The sequence below is a fragment of the Monodelphis domestica genome, chromosome 5, assembly GCF_027887165.1.
Source record: "Monodelphis domestica isolate mMonDom1 chromosome 5, mMonDom1.pri, whole genome shotgun sequence".
In the NCBI taxonomy this organism is placed as follows: domain Eukaryota; kingdom Metazoa; phylum Chordata; class Mammalia; order Didelphimorphia; family Didelphidae; genus Monodelphis; species Monodelphis domestica.
The window spans coordinates 45,117,897-45,140,014 of record NC_077231.1 but is presented as its reverse complement, the minus strand read 5'-3'; the positions used below and the strand labels follow the sequence as shown (position 1 = coordinate 45,140,014).

The following is a 22,118-nucleotide window of genomic DNA, read 5'->3' as shown; positions in this document are numbered from 1 at the left end:
TTCCTTCTTAGAATCGATGCTGAGTATCAGTTCCAAGGCTGGGTTAAATAACCTGCCCAGGATCACACAGCTAGGAGGTATCCGAGAACACATCTGAACCCAGGACTTCCAGTCTCCAGATCTGGCTCTCTATCCACTGAGCCACCTAGCTGTTCCCATTAAGTCTTTTCTACTGCTAGTTTTTTGTCACTTGGAAAGATAAATATACTGAAAGAGATAGAGGTCCTGTCCAGTCTGATAGAGCTCACTCTCTTCTCTATTCTCACTAGAAATTATAGTAACAATATTTTTTAAAATCTACTCATATCCCACACTATGATCAGTGATAAAAGGGATCCAAATTAAGTATACCATTCTTTAGCATAGTCAAAAGAGCCTCAGCTCTCCACTGAGAGCAGTGGACATTGGAAAAAGAACTAGAGGACCTGGATTCAAGCCCGAGCTTCTGCCACTCAATACTTGTCACCTTAGGCAAGTCATTTACTTATCTAGCTTATTTATGTAAAATACTGGATTAGACTAGATCCCTTTTGAAATCAATTTCAGTTCTAAATCTAAGAAATCATAAAAAATAGACTTTGCTTCAGTTTCTCCCTCCCCAAGCTCTGTTACTATGTCATCTCTCTGTTTCTTCCACTATAAAAAGTGGAATCCTTCCATCCTTGGAAGATGGTAGCAACACATTCCATTTTGGGGTTTGGGAAAGGAGATTAAATCTATGATGGTATTTTTGTCAGGAAACTCCTACAACCAAAGCAAATTACTAGCTGTTTAGCAATTTATATTCTTAGGGAGTTGCCTAGGGTGCTCAGTTTATGGATGCCCTGGTTCACCCAGCCAATAAGATTTAGAGATAGGATTTGAATCATGGTCTTCTGGGCCTCTTGAGGCCTGATCTCTGAGCTACCTCTAGTAAAGGAGATAGCATATGTAAAATACTTGTGCAATAAAAATGTGAGCTACTGTTTTGCTATATCCTGTAAGTACCACAGAGATAATACTAGAAGATTATAATGGTTCTCTTCCAAGTCTACAGTAGGAACAAAGGAGCAAGAGATACAAAAGCCAAGAGTTTGGCAAATTAGGATTCCAAAAAAATTCACAAAAAGAGGAATATTCCAAAAGATAGGCCAATGGGAGTAACCAAGAAGACCTGTGGGGTATCTATAGCTCAGACATTTCTTTTTATTTGTAATTTCCTCCCTTCACTATTTTGAGATATCAGTGTTGTATTGCAAGGGTAGGACTGAGTCTCAGAATTTTTGGCAGTTATGAGCAAGTCACTTGAACTGAATCTGTTTCCTCGACTGTGAAATGGAGAGAATAAATTTACACTATCTCCCTTCCTAAAACATAGACAAGAATGACATTGAATAGGTAAGCATAGATGTGCTGCAGTCTCTATTCTTGCTTTGAAGGAGTGCCCAAATATCTTAGTACCTATTTTGTAAGCCTTCAAGCACTCCAAAAATATGAACCATTGTTATTATTATCATCATTTTTATGGATGTTATTTCCTTTTGGCTATTTAGAACAATCAGTTCTCAGCTTGCATATAGGTTGTTCCAAATGTTTGTTTGTAAATTAGGCTTTCCTACTCAAAAGTATTTTCCCCAAAGAACAATATAATAAATTGTCATTGAGTTCCCAAGCCAGCTATTAACAATCAATTTTACCCAAAATACAGTCTGAATACTGAACATTTGCAGTAAAAATAGCCCCAGCATAAAAAAAAAAATCCTATGGCCTCACCTTTTCTTTTAAACATTATAAAATACAAATAAATTAAAAACAATTTTAAAACTAATACATAGCTGCAAGATCCCCAATATGACTGACCTGATTTACAGCCCTGATCCTCTTGGGAGAGCTAGAAGTTTATCTTGGGTCATAGCTGTTGCTTAACATTGCATAAAAGCCCCTGGAACTTTAGAAATGGGGAAAGGGGAGAAAAATAGAGAAATCCTAGCCTGAAAGCTGAAGGGACATTGTGGGGTTTCAGATCCTAAAAATCTTTCAAGACCTTCCTGAAATCCCAACTCTTTCACAAAGTCTTCCATGGTTATTGCAGTCTGTGTTTATCTTCCTGTTTTCTGAATTTATATTACCTTTATAATCTGTATGTACTTAGAGCTGTTCCAAAATGTTGGTTTCTACCTAAGGTAGTAAGTTTCCTTTCATTAAAAGTGTTCATAAGGCAGTTAAGGTAGAGGGAAATCCTAAATGGAGTAAGATCGAAATAAAATCTAAATCGGTTGGCCAGAGAAAGGGGCTCCCTGGTACCTATAGTAAGGATGGAGAGGAGCTGGGCAGGGAGGCCAGAGGTAAGAGAACCTGTCTGACCTGTGCTGGTATCATGTCTTTCTTCCTTTTTCCATTTTTCTCCTATTGCCTTCCCTACACAATCTCTCCTCTTTAAAAAATTGTTGATATGATTAAAGCAATTGATACTGTTACCAAATGGATTTAGTCTTCCCAAACCTATTTGCTAATCCTGAAGAATCTCTAATTAGTGGACTCTGATCAAGATTTTTTTTTGAACTTTCTGATTCTTTGGCCACTACTCTTCCTCACTCTCAAACTACTCAGTCCAGGTGCAAAACGGGGGCGTGGTGCGAAGCCAGCATATTTTCCTAGCACGCTATCACACCCCAACCCTTCCTCCCCCTCAGCATGTCACTCTGCACCCCACAGGGCTCAATAAAAGCGGAGAGTCATTGCTGGAGGAGTGTAGGTTGGCACTACTCAAATGCAAATGGAGAATCTCGGAATGCTGAGAATGCAAACTGGATCAGTCTTTCAAATAAGGACCTTGCTCTCTTCAGGTAATTTCTAGATCGGCAAGTCGAGGAACTGAGAGAATTCTGCCCCCATTCACCATCGAATACTTCCCCGACCGATTACTGTTCCTTTATACTTTCCAGATGCAAACACGTTTTGTGCCTAGAGATTGACCAAAACAATAGCTTGCATTTTGCACCTTTGGAAGGTGAGGTTTTATTCTGATCTACACTACATACACAAATTTCCGATGGGGGGCTGGGCAACAATACAGAGCAGAGTAGGGGGTTGGGGAACTTTGGAAAGGAAATTGGAGAATGATACCGGGGGCTCCGGGCTAGGACCCGTTTGCTAGCTCGAGTTTTGTCTTTAGAGGTGGTCTGCACGCTCGGGTATCACTCCTAAGTCAGTCGGGGATGTGCGGCTGTTCCCTAGAAATTGCTTTAGAAGGCTAATTGAGTTCATGGAGAACTCCCCCCCCCCCCCCATTCAATATCACTCCAGCCCCCGCCAGCCCGCAGTTATAAGGAGCAATGAAGAAGAGGAGGAAAAGGAGGATGGGGTTCGCTAGGACCACACAGCTTGGAATCCAGCTTCGGGTTGCAGGCTTCTTTCCTCCTCTGCTTTTTAAAAGCACGCACAAGAGCAAACCAGCGGGAGGTATGTGTCTCCTCTCCGTGGGGTGCTCGGCGACAGCTCAAGCCAGGGAGCAAGGCTGACGTCAAGCCGCCTGTGCCTGACAGCACCGAGCCTTCAGCTGCCTTTCCCTCCTCCTCCCCTCCGCTGGCTCCTGCAGAAACTTGCACAGGTGAGACAGCCGGCGCCCTCGAGCCAGGGGAGCCGAGGAGGAGGAGGGAGGTTGAGAAGGTGTGTGTGAAGGGAGGGGGGCTGAGAGAGGGCTAAGCTCGGCCAGCGGGGCTCTTGACTGGACAATGGAGATGTCGCTCAGCGCCGAAGGGGCGGAGTCTGCCGGAAGACTCGCCCAGTCTCTGGGCTACAAGAGGTGCCCCTGGAGCAGCTGCTGCCGCTGCTGCTGCTGCTTCAGGGGCCGTGAGTGCCTGGGCCAGGGTAAGAGCGCAGCTGGTGCAGCTGTTGGGGACACTGCGGGGGGGGGGGGGGCGGAGTGGAGGGGGGGAAGGGAGGCGGGAGGCCACGACCGCTGGGCCGGTGCCAGCTAGCTCCCCATGCTTGCCAGTGAGGGATGTTCTTGAACTAAACTTGTAAGGTTCGGGACAGAGGAGCCGGCAACAAATGTTTATTGGACTGAATGGAATTGGACTAACCTGGAATGAATTGAACTGACCGGCTCTGAATTGAACTGAACTACCTGAACTGAACCGAATTGCCTTGATTTGAACTGAATTGACTTGTTGAATGATGCTCTCAGGGTGACCCGGCATCTTTGCAAAGGGCTGCTAACTTTCTCTCTCTTCCCCAGTCCCGTTCTAGACTGACTTTAAAAAAAAAAAAATTTAATTCATTGTAGCAATTTCATCCTAGAACATGGATCTCTCGTTGTACCTGTGCGTGGGACTGTTGGTGCCTTTGGTGGCCCCGCTGGACTTCAAGTATCATCACCAGGAAGAGATGGAAGCTTTTTTGAAGAATGTTGCCCAAACCCACGATTCTATAACTCATTTACACAGTATTGGGAAATCGGTGTCAGGTAGGAGTCCACCATACTCACGCTTCTCCCTCGTCCTTTTAAACTCTCCATTCCTACTTTACCCATCCCTCCAAAAAAAAAGGGAATCGATTTTGTCCAACGGAACAAAGCGATTGTAGTTTGCATTAATAGGTGAGATGCTTCTTGCTAGTTGCCGTGGGGGAAGATGTTAGTGGCTCATTTACCTATTGTTAGTGCATTTCGATGCTCTGGTTTGAATTAGGGTATCTTAAGTTCTTTTTTGTTGAAATTCTTCCAGTGAAATAAATGAACCAATAATTTGTTTTCTCTTCCTGTTCACTTGTTTTAATATAATCCTTGATGTCAATTTAGGATGAAAAGGAACTTCGAGTTTTCCGTACCTTTTTAAATTTAGAGTGTTAGATTAATTTATGTCAAGTATTACTTAATTAGCCTGATGTCCTAAAAATTACTCAAGGAAGCTGGATAAAGTAGTTATACCAATAATATGCTCAAAAAAGTCTGTTTTTAAAATAAACAATTTGTAAAGGCAAGGACCACATAATGTGTACCTTTCATTTCTAGAATTTGGGGGTAGCTATGCTTTTTAGTTTCTTATTAGGATTATTGACTTCAAGCTAGAAAGGAACTCATTAAATCTATCGAAATTCCCTCATTTTATAAATGAGGAATCTGAAGCTCAATAAAGTTAAGTGACTTGCTTAAAGTCACAGTGGCAAAGTCAGGTGCCCTTAACTCCAAACACTTTCCACTCAATTACTCTGAAATAAATGTAAGGAAAATTTGAGGCACAGAGATAATACATGATTTGCCTAAGGCTGCCCATGAAGGTCTAGGAAGAGTAAAAAATATCATTGATCTAGAATCAGAAACTTATCAGAGACCATCTAGTTCATCTTTATTTTAAAGATGAAAATACTGAGGCCCATACATCTCTGATGCAAAATTTGAGCCCAGATCTGCTAACTGGAGAGCCAGTGCACATGTCACTGTAATCTACTGGATTAGAACCTAGGTTTGTTTTATTCTGGGTTTAAGGTCTTCCTCTTAATTAGAATCAAATAATTGTTTTAAATAACAGACTTTAATTCAATTGAGGATCTTAGTACCCTGAAAATAAAAGGTGCCAAAGTTTAATGTAAAAATCACACTTCTTATTACAATATTTTTTGGTTGTGCTTTATTTACCCTTTTAAGAGAAGATATATTGTAGAAAGAAATTTAGATTTAGGGTCAAAGAAGACCTAGGTTCAAGTTTTGCCTCTGCTTTTTGTTGTATAATTGATTAGTCATGTCCAACTTTTTTTTTTACCCCATCAGGGCTTTTGTGGCAAAGATACTTGAGTGGTTCATTGTTTCCTTCTCCAAATCATTTTATAGAACAGAAAACTGAGTCAAAACTGGGTTAAGTGATCACAGTTATCAGTGTCGGAGGCCAAATTTGAACTCAGTCCAAGCCTAGCACTATCTACTGCGCCACCTACCTGTTAGTTCTGACACTGCTATTTACTATCTGAGTGCTTTTAGGCTGGGTCATTTTGGGCTTCAAGTCTTCGTTTGTAAAGTCTGGAGGTTGGGCTTAAGTTTCCTTCTAGCTTTATATTCTGGATGCATAGAATTTGTATTTGTACTTTTCTTGCATTTGAGTCCATTGAAGTTCTTATAATTTCAATATCTCCCCCCCCCATTTTTAAGATAATTTTATTTTTAAATATAAAATTAGTTAAGTAGTATGTAATCATATGACTGTGAAAACAAATTAAAACAACTAGGCTATGTGGATAATGTTGCCTATTTCAGCAGCATTATTTGTAAGTAATCCAGGCTGGGATTATTTCCTGGTTCAGTATAAAATTGAGGAAGCTGGATTCCTAGGAGACCCATTTCTTGACTATAGTTTAGCCTCCCCCCCCCACACCTATCTTTAGAGTTTAAATAACCATACCAATATCAAACTTTTATTAGACAACAAATGAGGAAGTTAGCTAAAATTAACCAGTGTTCTTCTATATCTGCAAGCTGTTTTGGTTTTGATATCATGAAAAAAACCATGGGTTTTTGTGTTGTGTTTTGTTTTTTAAATTTAAAAAAATGCTTGAGTGAGATAAGGACTGGAGGGGTTTCTTTGGCCTTCCTGATAGCTGCTTGAATTTCAAACCACATTCAAAGTGAAAAGAGAGCCAGACACATTTTTTTTTCCTTTTTGGTTTGTGTGCATCCTTGTAGTTAAAGGCCAAAATGATCATGTAAAGGAGAAAAACAGGTGAGCCTTTCAAATGTGACTGGGTAAAGAAAGAGAAATCCAGATCCGCAATCCTTTTCTAGCAATATTTTTTGTTGTTTAAAAATAAATGCATTGCTGTGTATTTAAATAAGACTGTGTCCCTTGATGTTAAGACTTTGCCTTAGGGAAATATTTTTTACTGACCTTCTGGTATCCATGTAGGGTAGCAATGCCTAGCAGTGTGCATTCATTTTTTTTTTGCATTCTAGTATTTTAAAGGATGAGTGAAGTTAATAACGAACCAAATATAGATCAAGAAGGTTGTCTCTAACATACTGACTGTGTGTTGTTGTTCAGTCATGTCTGAGTGGCATAAAAATGACCACCCACCCAATTACAATTGCAAACCTGGAGTCAGGGAGTAGGAGTGGAAGAAACAGTCTTTGTTCTTCTCATGAGAAAGGAGAAAATGCCCTAATGGCAATGCCAATGCATGAGCACAGATACAAACATTATATATTTTCCTGACCTAAGGACCCAACTCCCACCCCCCTCACCCCACCCGGGCCCAGTGCCTCCTTGTCTGGGGGCCAGGACTTACAATCTAGACATGAGAAGTCTACCCCAATCAAAAAACAGCAAGATATATAGCATAAGTTCATCCAGGGAGGGGTTAAGGTTATGGAGAGGCAGCCATGTCCTTGGGAGTGACCCCTCTGGCTCCTGAAGGTATGAGGAGATAAGGAGGTAGGATAGCCTAATGATTATCAGATAAGACACCTCCTAACACTGAGCCTGTGGCAATAACAAAATGTCTTTGAGGTCTTATTCTGCAACCTTAAACAGACTTTCATTCCTAATGGGAGGGGTAGAGTAGGATGGATGTCCATCCTGAGAAGAACAAATTAATTCTTTTTATTCCCCTCAAGTCTGATTCTTCTTGACCCCACTTGAGAGTTTCTTGGCAAGATACTAGAGTGGTTGGCCATTTCCTTCCCCAGCTTATTTTACAGATGAGGAAACCAAGGCAAACAGGGTTAAATGTGTTGCCCAGGGTTTAATGTGCTGGCTCTGTTGGTCAGTCATTTCAGTGATGTCTTGACTTCTTGACCCCATTTGGGTTTTCTTGGCAAAGATACTGACTAGAATGGTTTGCCATTTCTTTCTCCAGCTCATTTTTCATATAAGGAAACTGAGGCAAACAGAATGAAGTGACTAGCCCAGGGCCATACAGCTGATTGTTGTCCTCATTATTTGAAGAGGACAAAATGACATCACCAGTGATGTCTTTTGGCTCTAGAATACGTTGGATTTAAGTGAGGCAGTTGCACAAAGGAGTGTTGACCTGAAATGACAAAACTACCAAAGTAAATTAACCTGGGCACATGCACAGAACCTCCATCCTGGGATACTACAGAATGCAATGTGCTTATATAGATTTGGTGGGGCGGAGGATGTTATATGCCTGCCCGGTGTAAGGGGGAGGGGGAATATGAGGGGTTTTATAAAAGGTTGGACTGGATTGTTTAAGAATAGGGTTGCCAGGAATTTTAATTAATTCCAAAGAGATTTATTTTAACAATTTATTTATAAAATATAGAAAGACTGAAAGTAAGAAAATCAGAGTGAGGATAGGGTAAGATATCTAGCCTACACACTAAGTAATTTCCTCTGTCCCTGGCTCAACCCAGGCAAGGCTAGTTAGTCCTTAGCCGGAGGGGCCTCAGCCTTGAGCAGAGGACCTGGGGATGCAGGAAGCCTCTCTCAAGGGGGTAGGTCTCTCCTGAGGCTGGACCCTTCAGAAAATCAAGGAAAGGAGTCGGCTTTTTACTCACCATGTATCAATCCAAAGGGAAACAGTCTGAGATCTCAAGCCTGAGCTCCTCCAAAGTCAAGTTGAAGACCCAAGAGCTTAGCATTTTTAAGATCATTTCTTTTCGTCACTTCCTGTGACTTTCTTCCATTTTACGTGTACCAATTACAGATAAAGCTTTGCTTGGGACTGCCCAGGGGGCAGTTAGTCCATTCAGATTCATCACCCAAATTAATTATAATAAAATAAATTAATGTTAACCTTTTCCCCTTTATTCCATTCCCCAAACCTTTCCCTGTTAATAAATTCAATTATACGTGCCTTCTCCCCCTGTATACCCTTCCTTTCCCTCTTTCCTAAAAATCACAATAACACCCACTATCACACATGTGGCTCACAGACCTCCCCCACTCAAGTGTGAATGGGGTGTTTACGATTTTGGTGATTAAATCTAAAAATGGGCAGGGGAGAGTTAATTTAATCTTCACGCCAGCCACTGGCTTGGGAAGGAAGCACTCGCCACTGTCTAAAAAGGCTGAGAGAGACCCAGATACAGAAGGAGAAAAGAAGACCAAAAGGTACCTAAGATTTGATCCTATCTGCTAATCCTGTCTGGGGTGATCTGGGGGTGCTTGAGAGCTTATTGGACAGTCTTAGCCCAGAGGCTGTCAGGGAATCTATTGGAGACTGGATGAATTTGGGGTTTCATAAAACAAGGTTGTACGGAGTCAACTTAGTTCTGTCTTCCAGAGTCATGGAAGTCCATTGGTAAGCTGAAAGCCATGGTCAGAGATGCAGTAGATGGCCTTGGAGCTTGGTTAGACTTCATGGACTCTGGAATAAGTTGTTTTCCTTCCCTCTTTCTCCTGGGGAAAGTCTTCACGGGCTAGAGATAGACATCCCTCCCAACCCACTGTCAGTTACCCTCAACCTGGTTTAGCCCACCCCCATGTGGCCACTCACTGGGCATGCTACAGCTAGGAAGTGGCTGAAGCTAGATTTGAACTTGGGAAGATGAGTCTTCATGACTCCAGGCCCAACATACTATCCACTGCGCCACCTAGCGGCCACAACAACAACAAATGCTGTTCTGAATAGGTAGAGGGACTTTCTTGATTCAGTTCCTTAAGCCAATTCAATTTCAGATCGATTTAAAGTTTATTTTTAAAAAGATGATGCTGTTTGACACAGTGACATAAAGGATAGTGTAGAATTGCATAGACTTGGATTCTGGAAATAGGGTTCAAATCCTCCCACAGATAACTTGCTAGCTCTGTAGATCATGAGATTGACAACTGACTTCTCAGAGGTTCGGTTTTCCTAATCTGCAAAATGGGGATATTATTCCATCTATCTCCCGAGTGGTTCTGCTTTCAAACCTTACAGCTCTGTAGAACTGTGAAGTTTTTACCTAGGGTGGAAAACCATAGACCAAACTTGAGACAAGTCTGAAAATAGAATCTCATTAAAATGATGACGAGGGAATTGCAGAAAGGTGCTAAATTCCCATAGCTTTCTTTCTCTCTTGTGTAGTGAGCTGCACGAGTTAATTACTATCTGCCGAGTGAGAGAAGCACGGTGGTCCCTGATCTGAAGGAGTACCCTGCCATTCTGTTGCCTCACTTCCAAGCATTTTCTCTATTTCCAGTCCCAAAAGTCCTGGAGGAGATCTGTGCTCTCAGATCTTCCGCCATCACAGCTTAGGTTCTAAAGCCAGGATCCCAGGTCTTAGGATCACCATTTGGCAAAGCTTTTCGAGCTCCTGAGAGATGAGATGACTGCCAGCCAGGGTTTCACAATCAAAGGAGTCTCTCTTTCCTTGTACTCAGTTTATTAAATAAAAGTGTTCAGTGTAGCCACCCAAAGTCTATCCGAGTAGGGAAGGTGGGGTGGGGGTGGCATATCCCAGAAGCCAAGGAGGAGATTTTTTTTGGCTATAACAAAGTAGAAAGAGCTGGGATGAGGCAAGCATCCCTTCCCCAAACAGAAGAAGGGCCCCTTCAACACAGCAGGTTAAAATTTGTGGTTTAGGAACACTGAAAAGATTAGTCATTAAGTGCCTGGATTATTTTTCAATCTAATTCAATTGAAGCTCCAGTATTTCATATGACTATTTCACTCATATGTAAACTTGTATTGGTGCAGTAGAAAGAGTGCCAACCCCTGGAGTCAGGAAGATTCTTTTTTTTTTTTAAACCCTTACCTTCCGTCTTGAAGTCAATACTGTATACTGGCTCCAAGGCAGAAGAGTGGTAAGGGCTAGGCAATAGGGGTCAAGTGACTTGTCCAGGGTCACACAGCTGGGAAGTGGCTGAGGCCATATTTGAACCTAGGACCTCCCATCTCTAGGCCTGGCTCTCAATCCACTGAACTACCCAACTGCCCCCCAAGAAAGATTCATTTTTGCTTGGCCTCAGATACTAGCTGTGTGACCTTGGGCAAGTCACTAAACCCTGCTTGCCTCAGTTTCTTCATCTGTAAAATGAACTGGAGAAGGAAATGTCAAACCAGTATCTTTGCCAAGAAAATAAAAAATAGTCATGAAGAATCATAGGACCAAAATAATCATCATAACTTGTACCATGTTCTTTATGTGATTGTCTTACCCCATAGAATATAAACTTGAGGATGGCAGGCACTGTTTTCTTTGTATCCCCATAACTTAACATAGTATCTGGCACACGTTAGGCATTTAATAAAGTGCTTGTTGATTGATTGAGCCTGAGCCAGTACTGTTGGGTTTTTTTGGTGGTTTGTTGTTTTTTTCATTTTCTAATTCTAATGCATGTGGCATAGTTGTATTATCAAATCCAAAGAGCAATTTATCCATGAAAGAATCTATAAAAATAAATCATGGGGGCAGCTTGGTGGCTCAAATACAGAGCCGAGACTGGAGACTGGACATCCTGTGTCCAAATCTAGCCTCTGACACTTCCCCAGCTCTGTGACCCTGGGCAAGTCCTTTACCCTCCGTTGCCTAGTCATTCCCATTCTTCTGCCTTGGAACCAATACATAGTATTGATTCTAAGATAAACAGTGTGGGTTAATAATTTAAGATTATAAATAATTAATAAGATTAACAATGACAAAATCAATATAAGAATTACCATTCAAGTTGCTGAAGTGACTGTTACTCCTGGCCATACATAAAAAAAAAAAGAAAATTTTGCTTTCTAATCCTTTTTTGTTGGGTCATTTCAGCACTATCTGACTCTTCATGACTTCATTTGGGATTTTCTTGGCAAAGATCCTGGAGAGGGTTACAATCTCCTTCTCCAGCTCATGAGGAAACTGAGTCAAATAGGATAAAGTGACTTGCCCAGGGTCACACAGCTAGTAAAATGTTTGAGACCAGATTTGAACTCCTGAAAATGAGTCTTCCTGACTCCAGACCTGGCATTCTATCCACTGTGCCACCCAACTGCCCCTCATTGAATGAACTCAAAGAAAATGCTATAAAATTATTTGAGATCTTTAGAAATCTCCCCAGGACCATATAAGAAAAATATAACTTCCTATCCCTTAGGATCCCCGAAGGGCTGTGCTATGATCGTTCATTGTCTCATGAACCATAATCTGGGGAGATTTCCTTGGAAGAATCCCCCTGTGCAACACTGACCTTCATCTCTTCTTTGAACTGATACATTGCAGCCCTAGCATGGCTTTACTTTTGATTGCCTTACACAGACAGGGTGGTGACTCCTTATATATGATCAAGTTTATTCATCCACTTAGTCCTGAAGCTTCTATTGTCATGTGTGGGATCCAAACTCCTCACCTGGCAGAAATGGAGGACACTTAACAAATTCAGCCAATACCTCCTATCTACTAAGCTCTGAGGGGAAGAATAAGCTAAGGACCAGACAGGTTCTTTACTGGAAACAAATTGGGAGATTGAAATGCTAGTAAAGAAATGTATTTCTAACCTGATTTGCAGTTAAATGCACAAGAGTGGTACAAAGTACTAAGAGTCTTGAGGAGGGGGAGATCACTTCCTAACTGGGGAAACTGAGGAAGGCTTCATAGAGAGAGCATTCAAGCAAGGCATTGAAGGAAAGATCACTGGGTAGGCAGAGGTGGGGCAACTAGGCAACAATGTGAGCTGAGGTGCAAAATGAGAAGGCATTAGGGGAAGGGAAGAGAGCAAACCTTAACCACTTTACAAATATTATCCCAGCCTGCTTTGGGAGGCAACTAACTGTGTGATAGAAGCCTTAAGAAGATTAGAGCTAAGATGTGGAAGCCCTAAGCTAAGGAATTTGAACTTATGCCATTGAAAATGAGTTCTGATGACCAGATCCACAATGTTTTGGGGAAGTTCAGCAGGCTTGGTGGGAAGGATGAATGGAAGTGAGGAAAATACTAGTGACTAGGATCACTGATCCATGTGTTTACATTAATAAGGCTATGTGGAATAGTGGATAGATAGAAAGCTTTACATCTGGGGGACCCAGATTCAAATCCTACCTTTAACACATAGAGAGTTCCTTATAAAATTATAGTGCCAAAGTGTTCTCACAAAGCCAGAGAACTAATTCTATATCCAAAGTCTTTCCAACTTGGTTAGGACTTGTCAGTGTTCTAGACTATATCTCTCCTTGATTCAAAACTAAACTCCTTTAAAAAGCTGTCAAGTTCTCTACTTCTCCCTCTCTGTCTCTGTCTCTCTCTCTCTCTCTCACACACACACACACATTCTCTCTCTAACCCTTACCCTCCATCTTAGAATCACTATTATTTATTGGTTCCAAGGCAGAAGAGTGGTAAGGACTAAGCAATGGGGGTTAAGTGACTTGATTTGAACCTAAGACCTCCCATTTCTATGTGTGATACTCAATCCACTAAGCCACCTAGCTGCCCTCCCCAAACCCTTATTTTCTTTCTTATAATTGACAGTAAGTATTGATTTTAAGACAGAAGAGTGGTAAGGGCTAGGCAGTTGAGGTTAAGTGACTTGAAGTATCTGAGATTAGATTTGAACCCAGGACCTCCTGACTCCAGATCCATTGATCTCTGAAGTCTAGTTTCTAACTTATTCAACTGAAATTTCTCTCTCGAAAGTTCCCAGTGCTCTCCTTAGTCACTCTGAACTGTTTTTTTCCCTCAATCCCTTCTAATTTCTTTGCAGCCTTCAACACTATTCATCACATTCTTGATATTCCATTTTCATTCTGTTTTTGTGAAACTGATTTCTCCTGGTTTTCCTTTTTCATGCCTATCCCTATCACTTCTTTTTGTCCCCTTGATCAGTTATTTCCTGCTTTTTTTATTATTATTTTTAGCAGTCTTTAAAAAATTTTGAGTTCCAAATTCTTTCCCTCTCTCCAGCCCCTCTCCCACCCATTAAGGACAAAGTATTTTCAATATCAATTATATATTTGAAATCATAAAAACATTTCTATATTAGTCAGGTCACCAAAAAAAAGAAAAGAAAAAAATATGCTTCATTCTATCTCAGTTCATCATATCTTTCTAGAGATGGATAACATTTTTCACATGAGTCCTTTGGAACTATCTTGATTGCAAAGAAAGGCTACGTCTTTCATAGTTGATCATTATTACAATATTTCTGTTACTGTGTACATCTCCTGGTTCTGCTCACTTCACTCTGCTTCCAGTCATATAGTTCTTCCCAATTTTCACTGAATCTTTTTTCTGTTCTTACATATTAACTAGAGGTAATTCCCAAGGATCTCTCTTTGGACCACTTCTCCCTCTAACTCATTGGTTGATCAGGGCCTTTGAGTTAAGTTATAATTTCTTTGCAAATGATACTCAAGATCTATTTATATAGCTCTCAACTTCTTTCCTAAGCTGTCGCAATTCCCCAACTGTCTGTCGGACATCTCCAATTGGGCATTGAGTACACAACTCAAAAGCATCACATCCAAAAGAACCCTCCCACTGTCAAACTTCTGGTAAATGTTGAGAGAACAACCATGTTCCCAAGTCCCCCAGGCTCACAATCTGTAGGTGTGCTCAACACCTCACTTAACCCCCACATTACCAAGTCCTACCTTCCTCCCTTCATGGCGTCTCTCATCAATGTCCCCTTCTCTTCAATTTCATGCTGATGGTGTAGAACTTCATTACCTGAAACCTGCAGTACTAATAGCCTCTAGCTGGTTCCTCTGCTTCCTGTCTCTCTTCACTCCATTACATCTTCCATTCTGCTGCCATAGTGGTCTACGTTGATCTGACCAGTCTATCTGTCTGTCGGTCTGTCTGTCTGTCTCACACACACACACACACACACACACACACACACATATTCATTCAGTAAACTTAGTAGCACCTCCAGGATTTAATATAAAATGTTCTGTTTGACTTTTAAAGTCCTTTACAACCCAGATCTTTCTTGCTCTTTACTACTCCCCTCCCTCCATATACTTCACCATCTAGCAACACATTCTGCCATTATTCACACCCATCTCTCCATCACCTGACCCAAAGCCTTTTTACCTGTGATCCTCTATGGAGTGCTCTCCCTCCTGGCTTCCTTCAAGTCCCAGCTAAAATATTGTGTTATTTGCTTGATCAGAAGGGTCGATGGGGATAGGATTGGGGATGTAGACTCTAAATGATGACCCTAGTGCAAATATCAATAATATGGACATGGGTCTTGATCAATGGACACATGTAAAACCTGGTGGAATTGCTCATTGGGGAGGGGGGAGGGAAAAAGGGAGGGAAAGAACATGAATCATGTAACCATGGGAAAATAGTCTAAATAAATAAAATTTTAAAAATAATAAAATAAAAATAAAATCCTGTTATTCACTTTCCTCCATCTTCCTATTGCCAGTGTCTTCCCTCTGAGATTAGCTCTCTACATATTCTTGAGAATGAGAATAAGTGCCTGAGTTCAAATCCAGCCTCAGATACTTAATAGCTATATGACTCTTAAGCAAGTCATTGCCTCAGTTTCCTCCTCTGTAAAATGTGAATCATAATAGCACCTCCCTCCTAGGATGGTTGTGAAGAAAAAATGAAATAATATTTTCAAAACTCTTTGCAAACCATAAAGAAAAGAATTAGTTGTCTATCATCTGTATAACAGGCATAACCATACCTGTCCTGAAGAACTGTGTTATTTGATGTGTTATTTATTTATTTTATTTATTTATGTTATTTAAATAACACATTTATTTAACTGTGTTAATTGATGTGAAGTACCAAGCAGTAATAAGATAATTTTTTTATTAATAAGAGAAATGTGTGACCAGTTCAAATACCAAAACACACAAAAACCTACTTGTGCCTTAGAGTTTCTAGATTTCTAATGAAAGGGCTTGGGCTCAAATTTCAACTCTGTCACTTAAAATCTATGTGACTTGAGTAAGTCACTTAAACTCTAAGCTTCAGTTTCCTCATCCAGTAACATGAGCGAACTGAACCAGATGACTTCTACTGTCCCTTCCAGCATCTAATCTTCATCTATGACTATAAACAATTACTAATAATTACAATGCTTTTAGGGGCAGCCAGGTGATTCAGTGGATTGAAAGCCAGGCCCAGAGATGGGAGGTCCTGGGTTCAAATCTGGCCTCATTCACTTCCCAACTGTGTGACCCTGGGCAAGTCACTTAACCCTCATTGCCTAGCCCTTACCACTCTTCTACCTTGGAACCAATACACAGTATTCTAAAATGGCAGTTAAGGGTTTAAAATAATAATAATTACAATACTTTCAAAGCACTGTAAAGTTGCAAAGCATTTGTCTCTCTCTCCAAGAACACTCTTGAGAAACGATCAAGAATTGAATGGTAAGAAAAGGCATGATCAAGAAAACATCTAATGCCCAGTGGACTCCCGCGTCGGCTATGGGGGGTGGGGGGGAGGAAAAGAAAATGATCTATGTCTTTAACGAATAATGCTTGGAAATGATCAAATAAAATATATTTAAAAAAAAAAGAAAGAAAAGGCATGTCATGGTTTCAATTCATGCTGGTGGTGGAGTAAATGGAATAGACTTTTGTTGGAGTGAGATAGATTTAAAGATCTGTCTTTTATCTATTTGTGATTATGGCAGTGTGTATGTAGTTGTGGTGAGAACAATAGATTAAGAATGGCTGGAATGTGCTAATGAAGCATTTTTGCCCCTGGGAACAACATGTTATTTCTACTTCCTTTGTTAGTTTCAATGAATTAGTGAACTCAAAATATTTCATTGGATTTTTTTCCCAAAATCCGGAAAGGCAGTACACATAGAGGAAACTGAGGAACAAGAGTGAAATGATTTCCCCAAGTTAGGAAGTGAAGGCTCTGGAACTCTGATTCCAAGCCATCACTCGACCTTTGACAAGTTCTCTTAGAAAGCCTTCTACTGGAGTTTCTATTTGGCCACACTTGACAGTTTCCCACAGGTTGAAGAGTATTCGATGGCAAATGTGGATGGTCATAGATTTGTTCCTTATCTTTTGTTTGACATTGTTTCAGATGGTTCTGGTGTGGGAAGGATCTTTCACCTGAGTTTTTTGTTAAGAATCTTGCTTGGATGGCGTTTTCCTCTACCAAAAGGACTCTGATCTCTAAAGCAAGATTTCTTAATCTGGTTTCGTTGAACCCAAAATAGGTCCATGTATTGATTGCTAGGAGCCTGCGAATTTGTTTGAGGGGGGAAAAATGTCCCTTGGCTTTGGAATTTGTTTCCTTTGTAATACTATCTCTTTTATGCATTTAATAACATCCTGAAAAGGGTCTGTACAAGCTTCCCCATACTGCTAAAGAGATCTGTGACACAAAAGGGGTAAAAATTCCTGTGATCTAAATTAAGGACATTTCAGAGTGGTGATGTTACAAGTAACTTTATTTCATTATATCTGCTAAGCTAGAGTAAAGCCCATTTATGTGGGCTTTCAAGTTTGCAAAGCATTTTGCTCTCTTATTTCATCCTTACAACAAAGTGCTATTATCCCCATTTTACAGATGAAGAAACTGAGGTTGGGTGAGGTTAAGTGACTTTCCCAGATTCACACCATTAGGAAAGCATCTGAGGCAGGATCTAAACTCGGGTCTTTCTTGACTCCAAGTCTGGTGCTGTATCTACTCTGCCATCTATCTGTAATATAAGCCAGATCCTAGAAATAGAAGTGATTTTTAAAATGATGGATCCCTAAACTTAATTCTATAGAGCACAATAAATACTTTCCATAAAGCCTGTCTCTCTCTCTCGTCTCTTCCCTTTGATCGTCATCCTTTTCCTCTTGTACCATCTTGCCTAAAGTACACAAGGGATTAAAATGTCTGTTAATAAAGAATCCACACACAGTACTCTGAAGTTAATTTTAAATCTAAAGTCCCTGCTTCCAGATACCTTTTACATTCCTGTTGACTTTGGGATTCTGGGTGCTTAGATTTTAGTGACTCATGTGTGAGCTTGACATTCATAATAACCTTCTGGACGCGTCTTTAAAAAAATCCATTTTGTGTCACTGTGCTGTGAGGACAATATGAACCTTGTGGTGATTACAAAATGAGGAGAAAAGGCTTCCTTAGAATGTGTTCTTGCAACTTTTGGTAGAAGGGAGTACTTTATGCTTCTGCCCTTAATTTAAGTGATTGGCCCCCAATGATAAGGATAATCATTGAATAGTTATCTAATATACTACTCATTTTATATACCATTTTAAAAATTCTGGTACTGATTTGTTTCTATCTTGAAGAGTTTGTGTTTTCTCACTGTTTCTGCCAAATTTTCTTTAGGGGAAATAGCTGGCTTGTAATGATAAATGAGTGATAAAGGAAATTAACAGTAATTTTTTACCCCAAAGTATAATTCTTCTAGTACATAGAAGATAAAGAGATAAGATTCGAATTTCCTATTTCTCACTAGGTATGTGACCCTGACCAAAGAGCAACTGGTTTCGGTTTCCTTATCCATAAAATGAAGAGTGAGAGGTTAAGATCTGTCCTTTCCATCTCTAACATGAACTATATTTTAGTTTGAACAGTCCTATTTGTACTGGACTTAAAGGCAGAATTTTAGCATTTCTTTCAACACTTGTTTATTGCTGCCTTTTATTTTTTTACATAGAACCCTCACTTCTAACCAAGAAAAACAATGAAGCAAAAATATTCTGCTCTCTCAGTTCTATCCTTTTCTACCTAGAAGAGAAAAATGTTTTATAAGCTGTCTGGGATCATGATTAATTACTGCAATTAATCTGGGTTCTAATTAATCTGCCTCTTAGTGTTGTTTTCATCTCCATTGTTAGATTTGCTATATCTATTCTCCTAGTTCTGTTTGCTTTACTTTGCATCAGTTCAAACAAATCTTCCTATGTTTATCTGAACTTCATATATACTTTCTTTCTCACAACATAACTCCTTTACATTTATATATCTTCAATGGTAAAGTCATTCCCTGACTGATGAACACCTACTTTGTTTCAGTTTTTATTGCTGCCACTGATTATTTGGAATACATGGGACCTTTCTGTCCCACCATTTTGGGGGTTTTGCCCTATTCCCAACAATTTATTTAAAACTTGGCACATGCAACAATCTATACAGGACCAATCAAGTGGAGGAAAAATGCCTTTTGTCTAAGTGATGAACATCCAAAGAGTATGTCCAGCCATACATATATTTTGAACAAATTACAAGTGGATAGTGAGCTGAGCCCAGATTAATTAGGCAAAATAGAATGGACCTGTTTACATTTAGATAGTGTTGTAGTCCTTTTAATGACCCCAAGGTTTTTTCTGAAACAAAAACTTTTTAATACTAACATCCTTCTGGTGAAACTATATTGCCATGAATCATAGAAAACCACAGCTCTGAAGAATCAAAATTGAGGTTCTCTCGAAGGACAATAAAATAAAGAGGAAATGTGTGTCCAAAAGAGCACCAGAAAGGACATACTCCAAGAAGTCTAAACAGAACAGGAAACAAGCCAGTCATAAGGGCAGTGAAGACAGTCCCAGATGTTAGGTACCTCTGCAGCCTACTGAAGAAGTATTAGAGTGCATATAGGATTAGGTATGTATGGGATTGAATGGAATGCCTGTATAAATGGCATTATAATTTCCCTAAAGATTTACAGTAGCTTTTAAAAGAACTTTTCTCCTTTTCTTTTCAAAAACAATACAATTTAATAGATACATTGTATTCTAGGATGATATGATTTCTGAAAGCATGTTGTCTACTTCCTTCACTTTTCTCTTTTTGTCCTGGGTGAAGTTAAAAGCATCTGATGTTGACATTCAAATTATCTCGAGTGTCACTAAAGAGTATCCCAGAGGTCATCATGGAATATAATAAAGTGAGCTTTGTTTGTTTTCTCTCTTCAAGAATCAGAGGGAACTCCTTTTCAAGTTGCAAACTGGTTCAAATCATAGCTGGGAAAAGCAAATTTGTACAGTCCCCTGATGGGTATGTCTTTTGCAAACACTTTCTCACAGTAGTCTGTGAATCACTCTTTCCCCTGTCTTAGTTCCTGTGTTCTCCTTGCAGAGAAAATGTCCTTAGGGAGATATTTCCCAGGAAAAACATTGGGGTGAACTCAAGTTTTAAAAATCAGTAACTTGGAAAAAATGCAAAACTATGGAACTAGAAGAGATTTTCTAACAAATGCATGCTTGGTTAGGGTGAAGGGCCTTATGGAAAATAAACTACCATAAATTTGGAAGATAAACAATGGAAGGCTCACCAAGATCACCCAAGAAGTTTCCATGGCTTAAATGATCATCTCTATGAAACAGACTTTCAGATCTATATATCTAGCCTTGGTTTCTTAACTAAGTTCCAGTCTTGTCACCACCAATCTTATTGGACACTTTAATCTGGATTTTCTTTTGACAATTCTAATTCCGCTTGTCCAAAATCAAACTCATCTTTTCCTCCAAAACCATCCCACCTTCCAAATTTCCCTATTATATGGCCGGGCACCACCATCCTGGTTCAAGCTTTCAGTGTCACTTGGCTTGGCATCAACCTCAACACCTGAAATCTCACTTATCTAATCAGTTGCCAAATTATTACTTTCACACCATTTTAATGGGCTCCTCCTTTATTCTCACATGTTCATGGCCATAGTTTAGATCCTTATCACCTGGCAGGCATTTAAATTATTGCCTTCTCTTTGGTCTTCCTGCCTTGGTTTGTTGTTTCCACTCCAGTTCATTTTCTACACCAATGCCCAAGTCATTTAAGAATAGACCTAACCATATCCCCCACGCCCCCAATTCAATAAACACCATTGAGTGGTTCCATATAATTTCTAGATTCAAAAAGAATTTCTTGCATGGTCTTTGAAAAGGGTTTTGTAACTTGGTTCCTTTCTACCTTTCCTGCTTTCTTAAATATTATTCAGTCTCCATACTGAAGAAGGAAGGGCCTATGTGCCAGGTACTTTCTAGCTCATTTGATTACTCTCCCAAATCCTGTGGGAAATAAGATGCTATTATTATCATCCCTTTATAGATGAAACTAAGGCAGACAACTTGAGTGATCACACAGGCACTAAATTTCTGGGGTTAGATTTGAACTCAAGTCTTCCTGATTCCAGGCCCAATTCTCACCCCCCCAACCCCTCCAGCAGCTAGCGCATCCCCTTTTTATGTGTGAGTGTGTAGTTACTTGCACATACGTTACCTCTCCTATAAGAAGGTGCTTTCTTTGGAAAAGAGTTCTGCATTTCTTTCATCTCCACTTATGACAATTTAATTAAGAACCACAAACATTATTTCATGGTTATCAGCTCCACTTATGACAATTTAATTAAGAACCACAAACATTATTTCATGGTTATCTCTTAATATTTAACCATTGAAATGACCATCTTAGAGATGAAGCTACACATAGAACGGAGGCTTTTAAACTGTGTATGTGATGGACTCTGGCTGTCTAGTGAAGCCTGATAATACTACCGTGGTTTGTTGCCTCCATTCAAAATGGAGGAAAATGCTAAATTTCAGTTAGAGATGAATGAAAATAAACACAAAATTGTTTTTCTATTCAAGATTATAGATCCCCTGAAATCGATCTGTGAATCCGTGTTGAGAACCCTGGGGGTAAAGTGTGTATGTAAAAAGGGCTTTGGAGGTCTGTATGAAAAGCTTAAAATGGAAGAATAAATGAGTTTTGTCTTTAAGAAAATAGAATGACCTCTTTTATCCACCTTCTTACAACTATTTGTACAGCTTTGAGATTTCAAAAACACTTCGACTGGGTGCCATCAGCTAAGTAGAGGAGAAAGACTTACACGGAAATGGTTCCTTCCTGTCATTTTTCACAGAAACTTCTCTGGGGTTCTCAATAACTGACAATTTTAACTGCTGTCCCTTTGGAAAATTTTTTTTCAGTTTTGTTTTTTACATGTTGATGGAAATTCTAAGTACAGCCAACAAACTGTATAGTTATGTATAATTAATACACAGGCACGTTATTTTTTAAACACTAATTTTGTCCTCCAAAATTAAATGGTCCTCAGCTTTCCGCTTTCTCTTCATTTTGAACTTTAGCCACGACATTATATATCCACTAAGGTAGTAGAGTATCGGGAAACGTAAACAGGTCAGTCTCATTCCTCAGATTCAAATGTTCACAAACTCTCCCCTCTTTCCCCAAAGGGGGCTCAATGCAAAGAAATGACTGAACTAACTGCTGCCAGGGCCCTTTCATTGCTCTTGGTTCTACCACTGACTCC

The 22,118-nt window shown here is 39.9% G+C and overlaps 1 protein-coding gene across 2 annotated transcripts in view; it reads left to right on the top strand.

Annotated features, from left to right (window-relative positions):
* Window positions 1–3,762: 3,762 nt before the first annotated feature.
* CPM (carboxypeptidase M) overlaps window positions 3,763–22,118 on the top strand; it is an 82,731-nt gene continuing 64,375 nt past the window's right edge. Inside the window, exons 1-2 of one of the 2 annotated variants that reach the window (XM_007502883.2) lie at window positions 3,763–3,849; window positions 4,282–4,447. In XM_007502883.2, the coding sequence (XP_007502945.1) occupies window positions 4,285–4,447 (163 nt within the window). In that variant the 5' untranslated portion in view covers window positions 3,763–3,849; window positions 4,282–4,284. Of the gene's footprint in view, window positions 3,850–4,267; window positions 4,448–22,118 lie in introns of both variants that reach the window. The other variant, XM_056798447.1, reaches the window with a different exon arrangement.